Source organism: Bufo bufo, chromosome 4 (genome assembly GCF_905171765.1).
Source record: "Bufo bufo chromosome 4, aBufBuf1.1, whole genome shotgun sequence".
Taxonomy (NCBI): domain Eukaryota; kingdom Metazoa; phylum Chordata; class Amphibia; order Anura; family Bufonidae; genus Bufo; species Bufo bufo.
Window position 1 is genome coordinate 235086102 of NC_053392.1, and position 22935 is coordinate 235109036.

The 22935-nt window shown below is 41.0% G+C and overlaps 1 protein-coding gene across 1 annotated transcript; it reads left to right on the top strand.

The window, feature by feature from the left end:
- The first annotated feature begins 2127 nt into the window (after positions 1 to 2127).
- On the top strand, positions 2128 to 16121 carry CLDN1 (claudin 1). The gene is made up of 4 exons (XM_040428370.1): positions 2128 to 2534; positions 11927 to 12091; positions 12390 to 12474; positions 14132 to 16121. Exons 1-4 carry the CDS (start codon positions 2312 to 2314, stop codon positions 14292 to 14294), a joined length of 636 nt encoding a protein of 211 aa, XP_040284304.1. The 5' UTR covers positions 2128 to 2311; the 3' UTR covers positions 14295 to 16121.
- Positions 16122 to 22935: the final 6814 nt, after the last annotated feature.

The following is a 22935-nucleotide window of genomic DNA, read 5'->3' on the forward strand; positions in this document are numbered from 1 at the left end:
TCACAAAGCCCATTTCTTTGTAAGTAGTATGTGCAATGACAGGGAGCGGTGATTGCGCCACTCCCCGTAATTGTACCCCTTAGATGCTGCATTCATTACTGATCGCGGCATCTGACAGTAATAAAACAGTGTAAAATTGAAAAAAAATTACTTAAATCATCATTAATTCATCCATTTGATTGCAGTTCGCCACCCGCTACCATCTTAATTAAAGATCTAGCGCCAAATCTCATGCGGCCAGTGATAACCGGCGTCCGGCCTCATGTGAGATCTTTGATCAAGAAGGCGGTGGCCGGCCCGTCGCGATCAAATGGATGAGGTGAGGGAAAATCGATTCGCTACCACGAAGCATGAGGAAATTCGGCTTTGTGGCGAATCGAATTTTCCCTGAAATTCAGATCGGACTTTAATTTGCTCAACACTAATCTCTATCATTGCCTCCTTGTGCTTTCCACTCCGCCCCTCTTTTCAGACATCACTATTTCCCTTCAACTTTGCCCACAACATCAGTCTGTGTCTAACTAAAAAACTCACTCAGACGTAAAGCGTGAATGTGCCTGCGCACTGCCTTCCCAGCAATGGGCATTGGACTCACTGTAGGTATAGGACATGCACAGCTCCTCTGAAATTGCGGGTGGACTTAAAGGGAATAGTGCCATCTAGGAAGAGGGACGGAGTGGAAAATATAAGGGGATATAATGCTAGAGATGAAGAGGCGGTGTTGGGCTCTGGTAAGAAGCGGGCTTTGGCTCTTGGAGTAGGCGGTCCTGAGACCTTGAAACTGTTGGTGACACCCTGCTGTCCACTTTGGACCTCATCTGCATACCAAAAAAAATGCATTTTCTGGAGTTTGAAAGTACAGAAAAATCTAACAAAATGATGGTTGAAATGACGTTAGACAGATGTACACGGCATTGGAGTCGCTTAAATATAGTATAAGTAGTTTACAGATTCCCTTTAATAATTTTCAACATGTTCAGAACCGTTACTGTTTCCTAGAAACCCCATGTAAGACTTAGGCCTCTTGCACATGAACGTATTTTCTTTCCATGTCCGTATACGGAACCATTCATTTCAATGGGTCCGCAAAAAAAACGGAAGTTACTCCGTGTGCATTCCGTTTCCGCATGTCCGTATTTTCGTTCCACATTACGGACAAGGATAGGACTGTTCTATTACGGGACAGCTGTTCCGTTTGGCAAAATACGAAATGCACACGGACGTCATCCGTATTTTTTGCGGATCCGTTTTTGTGGAGCGCAAAATACATACGGTCGTGTGCATGAGCCCTAAGGGCTCATGCACACAAACGTATTTTCTTTCCGTGTCCGTTCTGTTTTTTTGCGGACTGTATGAGGAACCATTCATTTCAATGGGTCTGCAAAAAAACGGAAGTGACTCCGTGTGCATTCCGTTTCCGTATGTCCATATTTCCGTTTGACAAAAAAATAGAACTTGTCCTATTAATTGCCGCATTACGGACAAGCATAGTACTGTTCTATTAGGGACCAGCTGTTCCGTTCCGCAAAATACGGAATGCACACGGACGTCATCCGTATTTTTTGTGGATCCGTTTTTTGTGAACCGCAAAATACATACGGTCGTGTGCACGAGCCCTAACCGTGAACCTCAGGTCAAGACTAAAACAAACATTTGTTCTCATATTTCACATAATTATTTTGTAGTAATCCATCTGCCTGTGAGTTTAACTTTTAGTTGAACTTATAATAGCATACTATCAGTCCCTATAATAGGTTGCATTCGGACAAGCTACTAGATAATAATCTTGCTCAAGCAATTGCTATTTATAAAGCAGAAGCCTGTGTGGTGACGCCTGATTCATCTATTTTCCATGGTATTGTTCTGGCTGTTGATACATTTCTTTACTATTCATGTCTCTGTATGGAAAACACCTGGCTTAGCAAATGTCTCTTATGGATTAGACACAAAACAGTGGCTTCAGGGATGAGATGAACATTGCCACTAACCCCAGGCTGTCCAAAAAAAAGCATTTGGCATCATCAGCAGCAGTGGGAGGTAACAGAGAAAGGATTGGGCAATGGGAGTGACAACCCACCGGATGCTGTTGTCTTAACACTGTCCTCCACTAGGAGAACTTCTGTAAAGAGTTTAAATAAGACTGATTGACAACACTGTGTATTTAGTAGGTCGACTCTCCAGCTGCTCATCTACTCTCCTTACATAGGCTGAAGAGTAGGTAGACACTGTGTCCAGTCCTACTTTACAAATCTAGTTGAATTATCTTAGAGGAAAGAATTGTTCTTACTCTGCACTCTGTTTATTCAAGAAGATGGCCAATGCAGGCTTACAACTGTTAGGATATGCTTTGGCTTGTGTAGGGTGGATTGGGTTTATAGTAGCAGTAGCTATTCCTCAATGGAAGATGTCTTCTTTCGCTGGAGATGCCATCATAACAGCACAAGTGACCTATGAAGGATTATGGATGTCCTGTGTCATGCAGAGCACAGGGCAAATGCAATGCAAATCATATGATTCTCTGCTGAAGTTGGGAAGTAAGTACAATTATGCTTCATTTGTATATGAATTATTCTGAATCTTTCTTTCTTTCTATCTAGGTCTATCTATATGTGTGTATATATCTATCTATTGCTATCTATCTTCTATCTCTATCTATCCATATCTGTCTATCTATCTATCTATCTATCTATCTACTTATCTCAATATCTAAATTCATATGATGCTCACGTGATATAAAATGTGAGTCCATAAAGTATGAGAAATCATGTATAATGTACCACTACCATTACTTGTTTAGTCCTAGGATTTGGCATGTGACCTACTAAAGAGTAGGCTTCAGGTTACTGACGGGCATTTATGAGTATCAGGACTATACAATGTATAATATGCATTATGGGTTTACATACGTTATGCAGACTTGTATATAACATAGTACACCAATAGCATCAACATTGATAGACTGTAAAGAATAGTAGGTCACCTAACGCTTCTTTGAGTTTTTAGAAGTTAATAGGTTAAAACTTTATTGGGGACTCTATGCATTTACCATAGACAGAAACAAGTTCTAAGCAAGACAATAGATTACATGGCATACTGCCACCTGAACCCAATCTTCGCTGTACTGGAGATTGTTTAGAGAGATGAAGGATCCTGTCTGTTGCTTTTTCTATAAGATGATAAGTGCATTTTTCCTGCATGATGTTTAGTTTGGATGACTTGATGACTGGAAGAACATTTTGAGACTGAGCTGTGTTACAGATGTAGAGTGCATTATTATTCAGTCACGGCTTGCTGGCTATTACAAGTTGACAGAACTGTCCCACTATGATCATATTGATCTCTGCAGCAGTAGTTCAGCTCCAATGAAAGCTGCTTTAGGGCTTTTTTATTTGATGTTATTTGACTGCTAGATTTGTATAAAAGTTATGTCTGGGCAACTTGTAAGTTAGAATTCATCTTGGTGCTGATCAGGTATCCACCACGACAGGAATGCTGATGTAAAGACAAGCAAGGGCAAGTCAAGACAAAGGGGGAAATGTAATGGCTGTGAGCTACAGGCAATGATGTGCTTAGCCCATAGGAACCAATCACTGGTGCACACAACTTGAAAAGTCTAATTCAGTGTTTCTTAGATGAATGCCTCCTAACTAAACTAATGTAATTAGTATATACTCTGTGCCATTTTAAGTACAGCATGAGCACACTGCGATTATCCAGCAAACTTGAGATACAGCATGCACCATATGTCCAAACACCGCAGGTCCAAGATCTCGTTGTAACATATTTATACTAAGGATTGCATCTAATGTAATCATGCAGTTTTACACTAAATTTATGCTTCTGTGTTATTAAAGAGTATTTTATTTAAAATTGATAAAACCATCCATTACTGAGTGAAATGTGCAAAATTCCACTCAGCCATATGATTATGGGAAAGCTGAGTAAGGAACAATATGGCCACCATTACAACTCCCACATAGGGTTTCCACAACTGCTGACTATCCGTTATGTAGTGATACATCCTCCGGTTCTCTATTAGTAGATAACTAGCCTTTCCCATGATCAGTCTGAGAAACCTGCATGCCAATCCTATTGGGAATTATTTAGATGTGTGGTGAAACACAATCCAAGTGATGACCACATTTCCCAGACCAACTGCAGCTCATAACAGCCTAACCCACTTCCCTCATCATGATTTAAGATGCCGTGAGTTCCAGTCTGGTCACATGTCTACTTACGTACATCATCATTCGAATACAGGACGGTAGACCTCCAGTCGGGCTGGAACTCACAGCATCATAAATGATTATAATTGCGTTGAGTTCGGCTCAACAGTCAGTCTGGGAAATGCGTCCATTAGACGGACTCTGTTTCACAGACTACACACAGCCACAACCTTTTGGTGATCATTTTACTTGTTTAGATACACAAATGATATAGAACAGATAGGAAGATATTAAGCTACAACTTGTTCATTTACTGGTGATTTATTTTAGTTGGGGGGGAGGGGGTCTGTTTTATACATGCCTTGTAGTGTGTACAGAAACATAGGACAATTTAATGCGAAGAAGGCCCGTGTCTTCGGTTTTGCACATGCTTTTTGGGGTGCTTTTGCTGGTGCTTATTCAAGCATCTTCTTTTCTATGGCCAGATGTTAGCTGTAAGTCAACAGGCATATGTTAAATGCACTACTAACTCAATATTTTGTGTCACTTATCTTCACTTTGAGAAATTTGCATGTGGAAAGTGTGACTAATAAAACGTCCCCCAAAATGATTGTAATGGGGGTGTCACACACACATTTGTCTTAGGAAGTGAGTTCAAAAGTAATGGGAAATTTAAAGTAACAACATATACATCTCCTTCCTGCTGGATACACTTTTGGTTCAAATAACTTCATCAGAAACTGCAGTGGCAGGTTTAAAAAACACTGACCCATATTTACTAATATTTTTTTTCGTACATTGCGTCAAAATGTGGAACAATTTGATGCAATTTGGAGCATCCAGGTTTAGAGAAATTATCTGCACCTAGTCCAAAAAGGGGTGTGAATTAATGGAAAGGGGTGTGGCTTTGTATATAATGGGAGTGGCATAACAAGGTGACATTTTTCACCAATTCAGACATAAATATCTACCTCAAATTAAGTCAACCAATAGTTGCTATAGAGTTGATAAAAGTGCCTAGCTCTGCATCACATTTATCATTTATTCAGCCTGAGCCACTATGATAAATGTTTTGCAGGTCTAAACAGCCTGTCTCAGCATGTCACCGTCTATAGGATTAGTAAATCTTAGCGTAAAACCACCCTAAAAACACATAAAATTCATGAAAGCAGAGACCAGAGTCATCTCTCTCACAGCTTGCCTATGATTCTTCATTCTTTTTACTAGGAGACTTGCTAAACAGGAAATATTACAGCAGCCACAGAAGCAGTTGGGCAATTATAAAAATCTTAGCAATAAAAGTGTCAGCCTAAAACACTCTCGTATGTATAATGATTTTATCAAAAAGGCTATTCAATTTTATCTGCACTCGCTTAGGAGACAATTGTCAAGTGTCTTTTATTCAGAAAATGAACAATTTGAGGCCTGAGACAAAAAACGTGAGTTATTTAACAGTTATTGATTTTGTTAAGGCTGCTTTCACACTGGCATATTTTTCATGGACATATTTCGCTCAGTATTTTGAATCAGTAGTTGTAGGTCAAAACCAGGATTTTTCATCTGTTTTTGGCCCAGTCCTGGTTTTGGCTGACCAATACAATCTACAAAATGTCGATAATCTAAGGCTTACACAACCAAGATGGCTAGTTCACATCCTTCTCTGCCTACATGAGGATCTGAACAATACTGAACATGTCTCCTTTTGAAGATTGAAGGCAAGATCAGACCTGTGAAAATAGTCACCCTGGAGAGCTGCATATTTTCTACAAAGCAACTCTCCTCCCAAACATAAAAGACAAGAATTAACAGAATACCCTACCTTCCCAGCAGAACATTCCACCTACAATATACCGAGTTAACTATTTCATTCCAAACTGCAGTACAGTGGTGGACACTGACAGAAAAGGTCCCCTTGCTCTCCAGAAGATCATCATGAAGCACCCTCCTTTGTCTCTCAATCTACTAGTTTTTTTTTTAAACTATGAAATGTATTAGCATTTCTCCCTTACATGCATCTAAGGAGATGCTAGTTGCTTTTTGGGTAGCAATGGCTCCCTTTACCTAAAGAGCGGTAGGTATCCTGTTGGCTTTGCACTTTGTATTGATGGCAGAAGCAAACTAGTGCTAATGGCGTCCAGCAGTCCACCAAGATTTTTTATTTTTGGTGCTTAAGAGGATAATAAAGTAGCATACATGAAAATCACAGGATTTAGGTTATAAGCAACACATTGTAGAGTGTTGTCATGGGTGTCATATCCACAGGAGTGGCAGAGTAAAGGATTGGTAGTGAAAAGAACAATTTGGCTAAACATAAACTCTGTGCTGTTCATAGTGCAGATTATACTGTATGTGGGCAGTGGATGGCACATTGGATGGCAGGTTTCGAAGAGCAGAAATATAGATGTAGCTGAGCTAAAATTTACTCTGATAACTCTGATAACACATGGCACAGTGTTATCTTTGTGATAAAAGCCATTTAAATACATTTTGCGCCTTAACTACCAAGTTTAGCTCTGTTGCATGTGTACCTGTGTAACATAATACCATCACAGGCCCTTCAATATGCCTTCTTTTAAAGTTTTTTTTTCTAGGATTTTGATATTGATAGCCTATCCTCAGGATAGGTCACCAATATCAGATCGGCAGGGGTCTGACTACCAGCACCTGTGCCAACAAGCTGACCTTCTCGAAGCTTACCACGCACTGTGCCATCCAATAGGTAGTGGCAGTGCTTAGTATTGCAGCTTAGGCCCATTTACTTGAATGGAACTGAGCTCTGCCTAGGCCATGCCACCAATGAAGGTGACGTCACGTGGTCTAAGAAAATGTCTAAGCACTCATGGATCACCATGGCCTCTTCATACAGCTGGTTGTCGGGGGTATCAAGAGACGGACCCCCACTAATCTGATATCCACCACCTATCCGGAGGATAGACCATCAATATAAAAATCCCAGAAAAAGCCTTTAATAGTTCCTTAAGGTCAGTATTTCTGCATATGGAATTGAGAATGTAAGCAATCTTCAGTTTCTTCCGTATATTACGGTCAAAGGAAAGGTTGTGTATAAACATGGCAAGGGCTACAAATAAATCTCTAAGAACAATATCAAACCACAGTGAAACTCAACCTCACAAGAGGAAACATAAAATAGTGTTGATGAACCCTCTCAGGAGTGGCTAGTCTGTAATTATTATCCCAAGGGGACCATAAGACCTCATGCTTAAAGTCACAAAATATCTTGGAGGACTATCCAAAGAACTGCTGGCTTCTATACATTAGCTAATGTCATTAATGTGACTCCAAAATAAGAAATATGCTTGGAGCATGAGACTTGTAATATTCTATAGACATATCAATAAAAAACTGAACAGAAAAGGTTTGGATATATCTGGCATTCCAATGTAAGAATGTACATACATAGTACAGACAAACATGGGGGTGTAGCGTGATCGTGTGGGAATGCTTTGCTGCCTTAGTAATATGAATTTAGCCCAGTAATGTGAAGGACTCATATGAAATTACAACTGGTTGCATAAAGTGAAGTATCACGCTATAAAGTTTATGGGGGCATAGGCTTTTTCTCATAAATATGGGAATAAGTATACAATATATGTTCTCTTGGCTACTAGCACAATTTTTTAAGGATCAGTAATTATTCAGTATGACAAAATATAATAATGAGGTATACCTGGGGGGACATAAAAAATAAGTGGCAGCCAGTAAGTACAGGGAGCCAAGGAAAAAGGGCGAGAAGAATGGGAGTTATAATTGTGGCCTTGAGAGTAGTAATAGGACTCTCACAGTGGCAATCTCCTCCTCTGGTGCTCCCTGGGGCTGTGCAGTCAATGGAGGGGGCATCCTGCCTGATGGTAGTTGGGGTGCCCCTGATGTTAGGTGTAGGTCTGGGTGCAAGGCAAGAGGGCAGGTGCAATGGTCAGCAAATCATGGAGTCAGTAACCAGGCCAGTTGGTAATAACCAATAACAAAGCACAGTTCCAAAGCAGTACAATCTTTCCCCAATAGCAGCAATAGGAAAGCAACAATGATAGAGGTTGTAGTACTCCTCCCTGTCTCTCTAAATTCTTGACACAGAACCGTAGGCATGCAATGAGGCTCTTGTTAAAAGCTGCTGCAAATTTCCAGGGTGAGGGTTGCAGATTTTAGATATGGCTTGCTAAGCCATCACAAAATGTGGCACAGGTGTGTTAGCAATGTCCCCTCTCACAGCATTCTCTCTGCCATAAAAGTGCACAATACCTTGCTAACTAACTCCAATGCACAAACTTGTACAGTCTTGATCTTTTGAACTTCCATCTCTCTGGAGTACTTTTGATAATAAAGTTGCTTTTTTGACTGTTGGACTCTCAGATATGAAGGTTTTATGAGTTCAGACCTAGCTCTGAGGAACTTGCACAAGTAGGTCCTCAATGTAGCACATCTAGAACCCAACTTTTGATAATAAAGTAGCTTTTTTGACTGTTGGACTCTCAGAAATGAAGGTTTTATGAGTTCAGACCTAGCTCTGAGGAACTTGCACAAGTAGGTCCTCAATGTAGCACATCTAGAACCCAACTCCCTACTGATTTACCAGGGGGTTGACCCAGGCCCATCTCCTAGCAACCTAACATGATGAGCCAAAGTGGTTTACTCTAAACTGTCCATACAATACTATTTAGCAGACAAATGCAACAAATCAGAACAATATAACAATAAGGAACAATATAACATCATATCAATTACCCTTGTACAGTAACCCTATTATGGAGTACTGCATAAGGGCCAAAGTGGTTGCCATTCCAGAGCAATTACTCTTTAAAATCAACACAACTTAAAACAACAGGTTGTTATGAATGTGATGATGACAAATATGCATTTTTTTGTCATTTTTAAAATTTTTGCAATATTAGTAGATTTTATTGTTTTTTTTCTTTAACATTTGTCAACTAAATAAATATTTACGGTAATTTGGTAGTCTGATTGTGTCAATGATACAATAAAATACTCCATTGCATTGTATTATTTCCAGTCAACGTTTTACTAGGCCTAATAGAGGCATACACATGGCAGATACGGGGACCTTTGCAAGGTCCCCAGCTGCTATAATAACTCATCACCACACACAATCCTAATCCAAGGAAAAAAGCCATGGGGTACAGAGGGAGCCCCCTCTCTCTGCTAAACTTCTTATATGTTGCATTTCTAATTGTATGTAAGTCATGATCTTTATTGTTGCGTAGGTACTTGAGCCTCTTAAAAAATTTCAAAAAGATCTGAAACAAAGGTCATGTCCCATAGGTTAGTCGTACAAGGGCTGTATAATAAACTGGAATATGAATGCTGGAAATTGATATATGTTTATTCTTTGATATACGTTACATCACCAGTAAAATATATTAAAACATACAAAACAAGATAAAACACAGATTTATAGACAGACAGGCACAGATAGATATATAGACAGACAGACAGACAGATAGATAGATAGATAGATAGATAGATAGATAGATAGATAGATAGATAGATAGATAGTCAGAAAGCAAGAATGTGACTAAGAATTTATGTTCCTTTTTTATTTTAGCATTGTAATCTAGTGGGGGGAAAAACTTCCATAGATACACAAAGAGTACATCAAGGCTGGGTTTCCGTGCTTCAGGAGGTAGAAGAATCTTTTGGATGAACTTACAAAGAAAACAGTCGGGTTTTAACTTGTTACATGTTAGAAATGTTGCTACTCTTCAAGTTTAAACTTGGCAGAGAATTAAAAACAGGAAGATTTTCAAAGATGTTGTTATACAGTCACCTAATCTGGGATGTGTAGAGACATAATAACATTGGCTGACTAGTAAAATAATACAGTGTCAGCCAAGCATAATAAATGACATGCAAAAAAAATGGAAAAAAAAGACATTCAATATGCACTGCTGTTTGACAATAACTATGGTTTTAGGTATTTACTTTGAGAACATGTAACCAGTTGAATATTTGCTAAACATTCTCTTACCAGCGGCTATGTTAGTCACAAGGTATTGCATATACTTTACTAGTCTCTTTCTGGGGTTAGAAAAACTCACGACAACCTTTTGTAAGCGGTCGTATCAATGATACAAAGGATATTATAATGTATATACCGATACGGAACTAAAGCCAGATCTGACATGTAGAGAAGACGCCAAAGCCCCATGTGACATGTACAGCAAAGCTATGAATTATGTATTTTAATTTATCATATTTAAAAGCACCCAAGGCTATATACTTTATGTATTGCTGATTACATTGTGCAATATAAATACTGGAGGAGCAAAAAAAACACATGGGGGAGTAATATGCAAGGAGCCTGTATAGAGTTTTTGCAGCTCCTTACTACAGCAAGATAGGCATATTGTATGCCACTGTATAGTGTCTCTCTACAGTGGTACATTATAGAGGTATTGTCCAATGGAAGCAATGTTCCTAGGGGAGAATACCTCCCTAATATAGCATACCCTGTTGGAGTCAATTTGGTAGTGTGCACCAGACCTTACTTTGCAGCTTAAAGGGACACTTCCATCAAAAAGGTTACTTTTCTAAACTCAATATTCATAGAAAGCAGTATTTTTTAGAATGTTTGGATGTTTTTCATTTCGGTAGTATACAGTACCACTGAAGATGAAGTACAGAATATTGTCCTTCTGTAACGGTCAGCACAGAGAGATAAAACTTCTATACAGATAGGTAATCCACTGTCTGTTTACTATTGCTGTGATGGGAATATGTTATCTGCAAGTATAATAGTAGATGTAGAATTGGGATGGCAAATCTATTGATAGGACTAGATAAGGATGCCCACAGAAAAGCATTGCACTTATCAGTTTAATGTGTGATGCTCTAATTGAGTCACTCACCCCATTCCCACTCTGGTCTCAGTAAATGGTCAGTAAATGCCCTACTAAAAGTCCAAACAAAGGAAGAAGGACAGGAAGTACAATACATGGAGTGATGTAAAATAAAAACATAGAATATTCACATATTTTCTCTTAATATGCAATAAAACAAATGTGATGGTAATGTCCCTTTAACTCTATTTGGGTTTCGACTGGAGTCTAGCATCCCATTCACTTTAAGCCATACTTACAGTATCTCAAGAAATGAGTTTTGGGTTGCTCTTCTGCACATTGCTTGCACTTAAAGGGCTTCTGTGAGCAGATTTGTGCCTATAAAATGGGCTGACCTGTTGCATGTACTCTTAGCAGCTGAAGGCATCTGTGTTGGTCCCATGTTCATTTGTGCCTGCATTGCTGAGAAAAATAATGTTTTAATATATGCAAATGAGCCTCTAGGAGCAACGGGGGCGTTGCCTCAGCTTTCTCTGAAATTGCCACACCCTCTCCACTTTGATTGACAAGGCCAGGCAGTGTAAATGTGATCACGCATGGCCGTCAATCAAAGTGTTAACAGATGCCTTTTAAGAGCTACTTTAGCTGCCATCTTGCTTGTGAAACTGACAAGTTTATGTTTTAAAGGGGTCTTCTCAAAGATTAATGATTGAAGAGTATAATGTAATTATGCACCTATCTAATATACAGTACTTTGAGATTCAATTCCACACAATTACTGACCATATTAGTCCTCATTGTAACAAGACCACAATTTGAGGTCTACATACAGCAGAAGAGCAGCCCAGAATCCAGCTCACTGCAGCCTTATTATAATCATCATGGCCAACGGTGTCATTCTGTATGTAACTAATGTCATTTCCTATCTCGTCTGTATTCTTTACTCAGGCACTATGCAGGCCACCCGGGCACTGATGATCTGTGGGATTCTCCTGGGGTTTTTTGCTGCTTGCATTGCTGCAGTCGGTATGAAATGTCTAACCTGTCTACAGGATGATGAGGTGAAGAAAGCCAAGGTTGGGATCGTAGGTGGCGCTCTCTTCATTATTGCTGGTAAGAATCCTTATTTTTCAGATGGTGCCCCCTATTCTAACAGAGTATACAACCATTTTCCACCTACTCATGTATTAATAGCATAGTAAATAGTTGTAACTATATATCTTCTTACAAACAAAATGTGAGATGTAGTTAAATGATGTAGTTTAATTATGTAGTCGATTTCTTAATTAAATGAACAGATCACTAACCGGAGCACACACTCATATAACCATATTTATTTATCAAAATTCCCCAAATAACGTTTAAATGTCCTAAGTCAAAACTAAATTATGTTTTTCTTCTGTTTCTTTAGGACTTTGTGTTCTTATTGCTACAGCATGGTATGGAAACCAAATTGCCAGAGATTTCTACAATGCATTTACACCACTCAACTCCAAGTAAGATCATAGTAATATGAATTTGAATACATTGCATTCTTTTCAAGCCAGTTATTTAGCTCAAATGTTAATTAATAGAATTCTTATCTGTCAGCGACCAGAGCTAAGGTCAGGATATGAGGTATTTCGACATGTACCACTTAAAGGGGTTGTCCGGGTTCAGAGCTGAACCCGGACATACCCATATTTTCACCCAGGCAGCACCCTGATTTTAGCATCAGAGCATCTCAGGCTCCAATGCGCTCCCTTGCCCTGCGCTAAATCGCACAGGGAAAGGGCTCTTTTGTTTACAATAACACACTGCCGGGCAGAGGCGTAACCGGCTCTGATGGGCGTGCTTTAGCGCTGCCCGAGCCATTTTACTGGCTAGGGCAGTGCTAAAGCCCGCTCATCAGTGTCGGTAATGTCACCGGGCTTCCTGGCAGCCCCATGGAGAGTCCAGTTCATCACTGGAACTCCTGAAAATGCCTTTGCCCTGCGCAATTTAGCACAGGGCAAAGGAGAGCATCGGAGCATGAACTGCTCCGATGCTCAAGTCAGGGGGGCTGCCTGGGTGAAAATGGAGGTATGTCCAGGTTCAGCTCTGAAACCGGACAACCCCTTAAGTTGATGTTAGAGTTGTTCCGTGCTAGGACTCACTTGGCCTTATGTATTAAAGGGGTTTTCTTGGTCTTTTACACTGATGATCTTTATATTAATATTAGGTTGACGAGGATGTATCTCCCACGACATGGCTTTGTACACTGTGTAGCACTCATGCAGCACTCTCCCCACTCACTTGTTTAGGACTGAGCTTCAATAACCCATTCAATTCACTGCACATTGTAGGGAGCTGTGCCTGGTTCCGGTGCGCTGCAGCATCTACAATCAGTTGATTAGTAGATGTACCGGGAGTCAGACCAGCACTGATCTGATACTGATGGCCTATCCTAAGGATAGCTTATCAATTTAAAATTATCGGAAAACTCCTTTAAAACTGTACTAGAAAAAAAGTTAAAATGGTCTTGTTACCCATAGCAGTCAGTTCAGCTATCATTTTTTCTGACTATTCACTATGGAAAATTAAAAACCCTGACAGCTTTAAAGAGGACCTTACACAGGTCAGAACATTATCATATAACTAGAGGTTTGTGTAGGGTGTACTGATGGCATGTTACAGCACTTACTATTTCCTCTGTGCGCTGCTCTGTTCACCTGCTATCCCCCCCCATATTGGTTTCCTGCCTGGTATGTAAATTCAGAAACAGGGCCATCTCCTCCATGTACCAATGGTATGAATTTACATACCAGGTGGAAAACAACTACAGGAGACACAGCGGGCGAACGAAGCACATAGAGAAAATAGTATATAGCTCTGTAACATGCTATCAGTATGCCCTACACAACCCGCTAGTTATATGATAATGTCCAGACCTGTGAAAGGTCCTCTTTAATAAAAGAGGCTCAAGGCGTACTAAACAGCAGATACAATAAGAGTTGTATCACAATCCTAAAATAAGGTAATGAAATACGTTGACAGAGAAGGACATGTGGTTTCAACAGCTGTCCAAGTTGCATGATACAATTTTCCATCCAGGTCTACAGTACCTAAAAATTACATTCTATAAATGCCAATACTGCAGAAAATGATATTTCTTTTTTATGTTTTTTTCCCCAGGTATGAGTTTGGTCCAGCTTTATTTATTGGTTGGGCTGGTGCTGCACTGGCCATTTTGGGAGGTGCTCTTCTGTGCTGCTCTTGCCCCAAACGAGAAACGTCTTACCCACCACCAAGAAGCTACAACAAAAACGCACCTTCTACAGGAAAGGACTACGTGTAATTCAGAGTGATACTGAATATTTCACTGGGACTTGACAATCTTTTCTCTTACTGCCACCAGAAAAACAAAACCACTTGCCAGAATTACCTGCTACTTTACCAGCAACACAATCCATTAGTCTAATAATTGGATGAAAGTGGTTCAAAACCTCTTGGCCAGAAAGTAAAGCGATGACGGTTGTGAACTTATTAATTGAGCTGCGGTTAAAGGGTCAAAATGCAACTATTAGTGAAGTCAAAAACAAAACAGCAATTCCATTGATTTTGTCTTTATAATGTGTTGCATACACTAGAGCATAAGAGTAGATAGGCTTATATATGGAAATGTATGCATCAGTCATGATAAAGTACATTGCAAATCCTGCTAAATAGCCATTAAAATGTATTTCTATATGAATAACATACACACCATCACTAATTACTCTCCTATACACACATTAGTAAGTATTAAGTACTATTACATATCAGAATCTCAAAGGTTATTTTTTGCATAATGAGGAATTACGGGATGTACAGCTCATTTGTCATAGTTAAATGGAGCTAAGCAACTATTTATTGCATTTAATGAACCACTATGTAGACCAGCAGCACTATATCTTGGACTTCATGAACTGGGGCCAACAAAAACGGCATAGTGTGAGACCATGGCATTTTATGCAGTAGTTTTCTTGGAATTAAATTTTGCATGGATTTTGATAAGGTACTCCCTTCATTAGTCTACACAGTACATGCACCAGAGCAACAATTAACATTGGGACACTTTTTGGTGCATTAATCACACCCTTATGAACAGGAGGCAGGAAGAACTGTTACTTGTTAGCCCCATTTCCTTGGTCCTTTGGTTACTTCTCCATACTCGTGATTTCTAATGATGCAGAACCTGTGAAGAGGAGATTCAGTCAAGCTGGCTGCACCTCTCTCCCCAGGGGCCCCATACTTGCTTCATAGACCTATTCTATGGTACGTACACTGTTGACTCTCTTAAAGCAATGCTACACAATAGAAAATGCACAAACAATACATTAGCACTTCCCATACTTCCTTGTTGTGATCCTGATGATCAAGAAGATCATCTATGTCCCTTGTCTTCTTCCTCATTGCCTAACATTGGGTGAACCCATAGGAACATTGATGTAGAAGACCACCCAAATGTAAGAGACCTGCAGCTCTCTATTCATTGTGGATGGACAATAGAGTCTGTGGTACAAAAACCAATGTAGAAACTTCCTCTGCCATCTTCAAAGAGGATCAATGCCACTACATAAGTACATAGACACTTTGTAACCTATTTATGCCACTTTTGTGGCACAAATACAGCCGGTTTCATATTTTGTTGCTCGCTATTTGTGTGGCAAAATGTGCGATATTTCCCCTTTCACGCCACTTTTCAGAAGTGGTGAGAAAAAGGGCCCTTCTGTGGGCAGGCAGCGGACAGCACTGCAGGCCTGCCACATTTATCCTTCTTCAAGCCACGTGAAAACTTAAATCTACGACAGCTAGGAGGCTGCCTTAGATTTAAGTGTGTCTCACGACACAGCCGGAAAATGCCCCAAATATATGAGAGACGTGTGCCTCTGCATAAATTTGGCCCATCCTCCAGCAGCACAAAGGGAATTAAGACTGGCTTACTGATAAATGTCCAACATAATCCTTAAAACTACGGTGTTTATATCAGTGACATTTGCCTTACATTTTTTTGGAGTATTAGAAATATGTATTGTCTAGAGTCAGCATGAAAATTTCAAGGCCCGAAATGCCCAAGATATCCAAATATAAATGGGCTTTGGAGTCTGTGCATACTTTAGTATAATAAACCTGATTTAATTGATTTTGTGATTTTTTAATAAATAACTTTTTTGTAATAGCTGAATTGTATATTATTTATTCGCTGGGGTATTGTCATATCTGTGAAAAAAGATAACACATAAAAGTGCCACTTTGTCCTCTGCATGGCCTTTTTATAGAGATCGCATGGTAAAGACAGTGGCTGACTATGTCACCTCTGGAAAAATCCAAGAGGAAAAGAGAGGAGATGAAGAAGCACAGCTGTTTCCTAGATCAGTGGGGGACACAGCTCAGACATTGAGGGCATATCCTGTCAAAATACCTGGTCTGCCTAGAGACCATTTTTATGGTTTCTATATGTATAAAAACCTGGACTTAAAATGCTCAGTGTTTTCAATGGGACAACATCTAATATGAATGGTCCCTGATATGGATGGTCCCTTTTTAACTCTTTGCTAAAGATTAGACCACCACCTTAAGGCCCTAATACATGGGCAGATTATTGTTAAGATGAATGATGGTATGAAAGCTCGTTAGCGATCATATGGCAGTGTAATACTGTCACCGATTACCCGATGAACCGGCAAACGCTCGTTCATTGGGTAATCAAGATCGTTTAACATGTTAAAAAATTCTGCTTTGCCAGCAGCAGATTGCGCCATGGACTAGGGGTTTTCCTGCTGGCAAACAATGAGACAGTATAGGGACGAGCAATCGCCAATGCATTGAGGAAGAGAACGCTGCATGTAATAGCATCGGTCTCCTCCAGCGAGAAGGCGATTGACAGGAGTGAACGCTTCCCTCCCGACAATCGTCTGCTTTATCTGTGAATGTAATAGGGCCATTAGTCTAGGAAGGCCTCTTCAAGCAGCTGATCAGTGGGGATACTGGGAGTTGAACCCCCACCGATGGCTTGGAGAGCATTACTGCGACATGTCTTTGTGTAAGGATCATTAACTTTGCCTTAATATTTTTCTTATTTGCCAACCCTGTTGTCAGGTCAACTTCCTAAGAGTTTTTAGATGGCACATGGGTTGAATAAAAATGATGTGTTGAGAAAGGTTTCGGGATCAATAATCTCTAGATGCCGAGAGCCGTAAGATCAAACAATGCCTGCAACAAAATAAATGAATGCCATTTTTCCTCTACAGTTCTGTACCAGCGAGTGACACTGAATGAGATAAAATGAGTGAGATTAAATGACCCCCACATTCGGCTATGTGCAGGCTGGCCTCATGCATGCTATTCTTTCTAATCAATATTTCCTATGGCTTTTCGGGTGGATATTGTTTTTCTTTTTTTGACACATATAACAGCAGCGGAGGAAGATGCATGGAGAACACTACTGCGCACAAACCATTACCGTGTAGAAATATTGCCTGTGGTTTCTTTACTTTCCAGTAATAGATTCTGCAGTTTGTTACTGTCTGCAGTCTGGCCTAATAAGTACAGTAAGTAGAATCATCAGACCTACAGCCATTTCCAAGAATATCAGTGAATTCACATAACATAATCTGTAATATATCTGTAATGGTACGGCCACACGGTCAGGTTTCCTGAGTTTCGGAAGCTAAAATCAGGAGTGGGTCATAAAAAAAAGAGAAAGTATAAAGGACAGATACCACTTTTCCTGTTTTTTTAATTCACTCCTGGTTTTGGCTTCCAAAGCTGCATGAAGAAACCTGACTGTGTGGACCCTAATACACCAGCACCCGGGACCCCGGTGGATCAGCTGTCTGAGAAGACAGCAGCACTCCAGTGTCATGGCCTCCTCACAGCTTCCCAAGCATAGTGCTGTCCATTGGATAGCGGTTGTGCTTGGTATGGCAGCTCAGAGAATGGGACTTAGCTACTCCTTGGCCATGTGACGAGTACATGGCACTCACTGGAGCTCTGTGCTTCTTCGAGCAGCTGATTGGTGGGGGAACTGGGAGTTGGACCCCCACAGATCAGATACTGATGACCTATCCTACTCCTATAACACAATGTTTAATATAATCATTGTACAATTAACTATGAATCTCATTAGAAATTATGATAAGAGGTGGTAGAATGGATTTCCCAGTTTTGAGATTTGTGTAGGGCACATAGCTGGTCCTCCAGTTCCCTTCAATGGGAACAGTGCTGTAGTAACCAGCTGCGTCTACTGCACACAATGGATGAAGTAGTGCTGATGCTGAATTTCAGGGCCCAAACTACTTTGGAACATCTGATCAATGGGTGTGCAAGGTATTGGACCCCTCCTACTTTTAAGATATTTCTGGTCTATCTCATGGAAAACCCCTCTAAGGCAGTGTATTTGTCTAACTCTAGCAATGTCTGCTGTGACATAGCAAGGGGATTTGTTTGGGAAGGCAGATATTTTCCTCCCAACATGGGCGGCTGGGCTGATTTCCAGCCAGGTGAGATCAACTACCGGACCGGACTTTAAGTGCCAGTCCGGGTTTTGGCAGCACCTGGCTGTCCTTTAAATAGGCAGCTGGGCTCAGTAGCTGAGTCTCTGTATTGGGATCTGAAGCATGGTGCTGTGCTGGAGGGCTGAGAGCCGCATGAGGGCTGTATGCTGAGAAACAAGCCCCCTAAAGCCTGCTGTGAACTGCCGGGGATAAAACGGCTAGAAAGGGGACGTGACTGTTCTATGGACTTTGCATTGTGTGAATTTAACACCAAGACTGTAATAAGTAGTGTTTCTTTTGCCTTTTGTGTGAAATAAACACAGACGTTTTGATTTACGAACTTGTTTTGCCTCTGTACTGCGTCCACTTACCCTGCCTACCAGAGCAAATCCTCACACTGTGTATCTATAGATGGATATTTCCCGGACCTGCTGTCCAGCTAGTCCATCAATTTCAGATCAGTGAGGGCCTGACTCCATGATCAGCTGATTAACAGGGCCGCCAGGCACCAGTAAGCACCGCCAGGCAAACCGCCATACATTTTAGGCTACTTTCACACTGGCGTTTTGGCTTTCCGTTTGTGAGATCCGTTTTAGGGCTCTCACAAGCGGTCCAAAACGGATCAGTTTTGCCCTAATGCATTCTGAATGGAAAAGGATCCGCTCAGAATGCATCAGTTTGCCTCCGATCAGTCTCCATTCCGCTCTGGAGGCGGACACTAAAATGCTGCTTGCAGCGTTTTAGTGTCCGTCTGACGAAATTGAGCCCAACGGATCCATTCTGACACACAATGGAAGTCAATGGGGACGGATTTTTATGACACAATCTCGCACAATAGAAAACGGATCCGTCCTCCATTGACTTTCAATGGTGTTCAAAACGGATCTTGGCTATGTTAAAGATAATACAAACTGATCCGTTCTGAATAGATGCAGACGGTTGTATTATCTGAACGGATCCGTCTGTGCAGATCCATGACTGATCCGCACCAAACGCGAGTGGGAAAGTAGCCTTAGTGGCTGTACCCGGAGCTGCAGTACAAGGCATATCCTGTAGGCCATGGGAAAAATACACTGGAATGATCATTCAGCCTAGAGTGATCAGGCCAAACGTCGCCTCTATATGCACATTGAGATGAGAGAAGAAGTTGCCAGACGTGCCTGGCACCACTTATCACAAGAGACAATGCATGAATTAGATATAACCTATTAAAGCTAATAGATTCATCCAGCAGTCTGTAGTCTCTGCAGACAATAGATTGTTGGTCCATCATGAAAAAGACTAAAAAACAATAGTAACCTAGATATGGTACTTTAAGGAGCTGTTCACACAGTCACTAGTTTCTCTTCAGGTTTCTGGCATTTCTGAAAGCAAGAATAGCGCAGCATATTCTATTTCAAAACCGATCAGTCAAAGCTGTCATTAATAACAAAAGCCTTAGAAATTATGTGAACAGATAACTTTGGATCTTCGTTCCTTGGCCATTAGTCTTGTGAGTTATCAAATTTGTATGTAAGTCAGTCCTTTAAAAAAAATGCCAGACTAATGTGATTTTCTGTTCTATGCCGTGCCTAATTAAATTGGTTGTCTCATGAAAAATATTCAGCATTTCTCAAAACTACCTCTAAAACTACCTCTAAAACTACCTCCTGAGCTGTATTAGGAAGATTGCTGCAGCAGAAATGGCATGCCCCTCAGCTGCAGCAGAAAGGACTTACCCCCTGAGCTGCCAGCAGGGGTGGATTGGCCATAGACCTTACAGGGAAATTTCCTGGTGGGCCGATATTCAGGGGGTCGTTTGGACCCCCCATTCCCCCGGCCAGCCAATGGAAGTTTTTGGGGATGTATTTTGTGCTGCTGGCAGTCATTTGTGATGGGCTGTGGTCTTTGGCTCTGTTGGGGTGGTATTATGTGCCATAATATGGTATTGCTGGCCCTGCCTTCCATCAATTTGGACCCGACTACAAAACGGGGCCACTTATAATATTTATTCCAGGGCCACTTTCGGCCCCAAGTTTCCGGCCCGCTCCTGGCTCCCAGCTTGAGATAAATCTAGCAGAGTAATTGGAACAATGAATGGTGAGATCTTTAGATCCATGTGAGATACAGGGCGGGTTCTGGCTTTGTTAGAGATTATCATGCTCTATATGATGTCTGATTTTTATTTTTTTACATTAATCATGGGATAACCCCTGTAAAGACAAACTCTTACTGTACTATATGGCAAAAAGTAGGCAGTATATCCTCAGTGCAAATGTTATACAATTACAGTAACCCATGTAATAATCTGTCTTGTGATGGCTCCATGCTCACTTGCAGTAGATATCACTAGAAATCTAATTTTCTGGCATATTACAGTATTGATCATGCTTATATACATTCTCTTCCACAAATAGTTCTAGGCGATCCTCATCAGTCTGTGACACTCACATGATGATTATGTAAAGTATAAATCAAACATTAAGAACCATTTATCAGTATTAGTATGACAAAGATTATGAAGATTATGAAATGCAAGTAATGATATATCCTTACCCTGAATTTATTAAAGTGAATAATTTTGAACTTGTTTTCTATTTATCTATACCAGGGATGGCCAACCTGAGGCTCTCCAGCTGTTGCAAAACTACAACTCCCAGCATGCCTAGACTGCTTACAGCTATCAGCCTACAGCAGGGCATGGTGGGAAATGTAGTTTTACAACAGCTGGAGAGCCGCAGGTTGGCCAGCCCTGAATTCTAAACTATGACAGTATTATGATACTGTACAGTAAAGCTCTGTTCACACCTTGTTAGGCCCTGCATTTAGCATATGCAGTGGGAGGGCGTCCAGCACATGCTCCCAGATTATCCATTGGGCTTTATTATTGACGCAAAGGATGCCAAAAAGACACCCATTTGGCCACATGTTGGGTCAATATACATCAGTATTTCGTTTTAAAGTGGTTTTTTGAGTGTTTAATACTGAAGACTTATTGTCAAGATATATTATCAGTGGTGGTCCGACTCCTGGCACCCCCACCAATCAGTCGTTTGAAGAGGCCATCGTGCTCTGGCGAGTGCCGTGATCTCTTCCTTAGTCAGTAATGTCACATTTATTGGTCATATGTGAATGGGGCTGAGCTGCAATACCAAGCACAGCTGCTATCCAATGGACAGGGCTGTGCTTGGTAAGCTGCAAGGAGGCCACAACGCTCACCGTAGACCCGCTGTCTCTTTAAACAGCTGATCGGCGTGGATTCTGGAAGTTGAACCCTGACCTCTCCTGAGGATAGGCCATCAGTATTTGACCCTCAGAAAACCCCTTTAAGAACTATATACAAAAGCATAGTTCTTCAAACAGCTGATCGGCGTGGATTCTGGAGGTCAAACTCTGACCTCTCCCGAGGATAGGCCATCAATATTTGACACTCAGATAACCCCTTTAAGAACTATATAGAAAAGCATAGTTCTTCAAACAGCTGATTGGCATGGATTCTGGAAGTCGAATTCTGACCTCTCCTGAGGATAGGCCATCAGTATTTAAAGTGGACCTTTCACCGGATTTTATTAATTGAGATAAGTACCTGTACTTGCGGGGTACCCCCTGCTGATGCTGCCACCTTGCCTGTTTTGTTAAAATAGCGCTCCTACGCTGCGCTGTGCCCCCCGGTATTTTGACCACTCAGGAGCAATGGGGAGGAGACGCCGTCTTTCTCTGTGGGTATCTCCTTCTCCCCTGGCTGTAGCGCTGTCGGAGAGCGTCACAGCCAGAGAGGTTTTTTTCTCCCTGGCTGTGACGGTCTGCGCTGCGATTGGAGAGCGCTACAGCCAGGGAAGAAGGAGACACCCATAGAGAAAGACTGCGTCTCCTCCCCATTGCTTCTGAGCGGGCAAAATACTGGGGGGCACAGCGTGACGTAGGATCGCTATTTTAACGAAACAGGCAAGGTGGCAGCATTAGCAGGGGGTACCCCGCAAGTACAGGTACTTATCTCAATTAATAAAATCCGGTGAAAGGTCCTCTTTAACACTCAGAAACCCCCTTTAAGAACTATATAGAAAAGCATAGTTCAAATCACTACCCTTTCTTATACAGAGACTAAATTATGGCATCACTGTATGACAGGCTGGACTTGTTCTGGCTTTTCTCCAGGTCTGGGTGCAAAAAAATGTCAATGTCAAATAAAATCTGCCTGAATATGCTTCTCATTCAGAGGCATCACACCTGAAACAAATGCATTGTAAGAACAACGCTATTGATACATGACCCCCATTATGTTTAAGATTTTCTTTTGCTGTCAAGTCAACCAGAAGCAGGGAATATATGCCAGTATCTGTAACACTTATCAATTCTCCCCGAGGTTCAACTGGAGCCTGATGAAACATTCAATCTTCCACACTGGAGTCACTGTGCGTGACAGATTTCAGAATGCCTTTCTCTGATGATTTAGACTTACAAGGTCTAAACTCTGAACAAGAA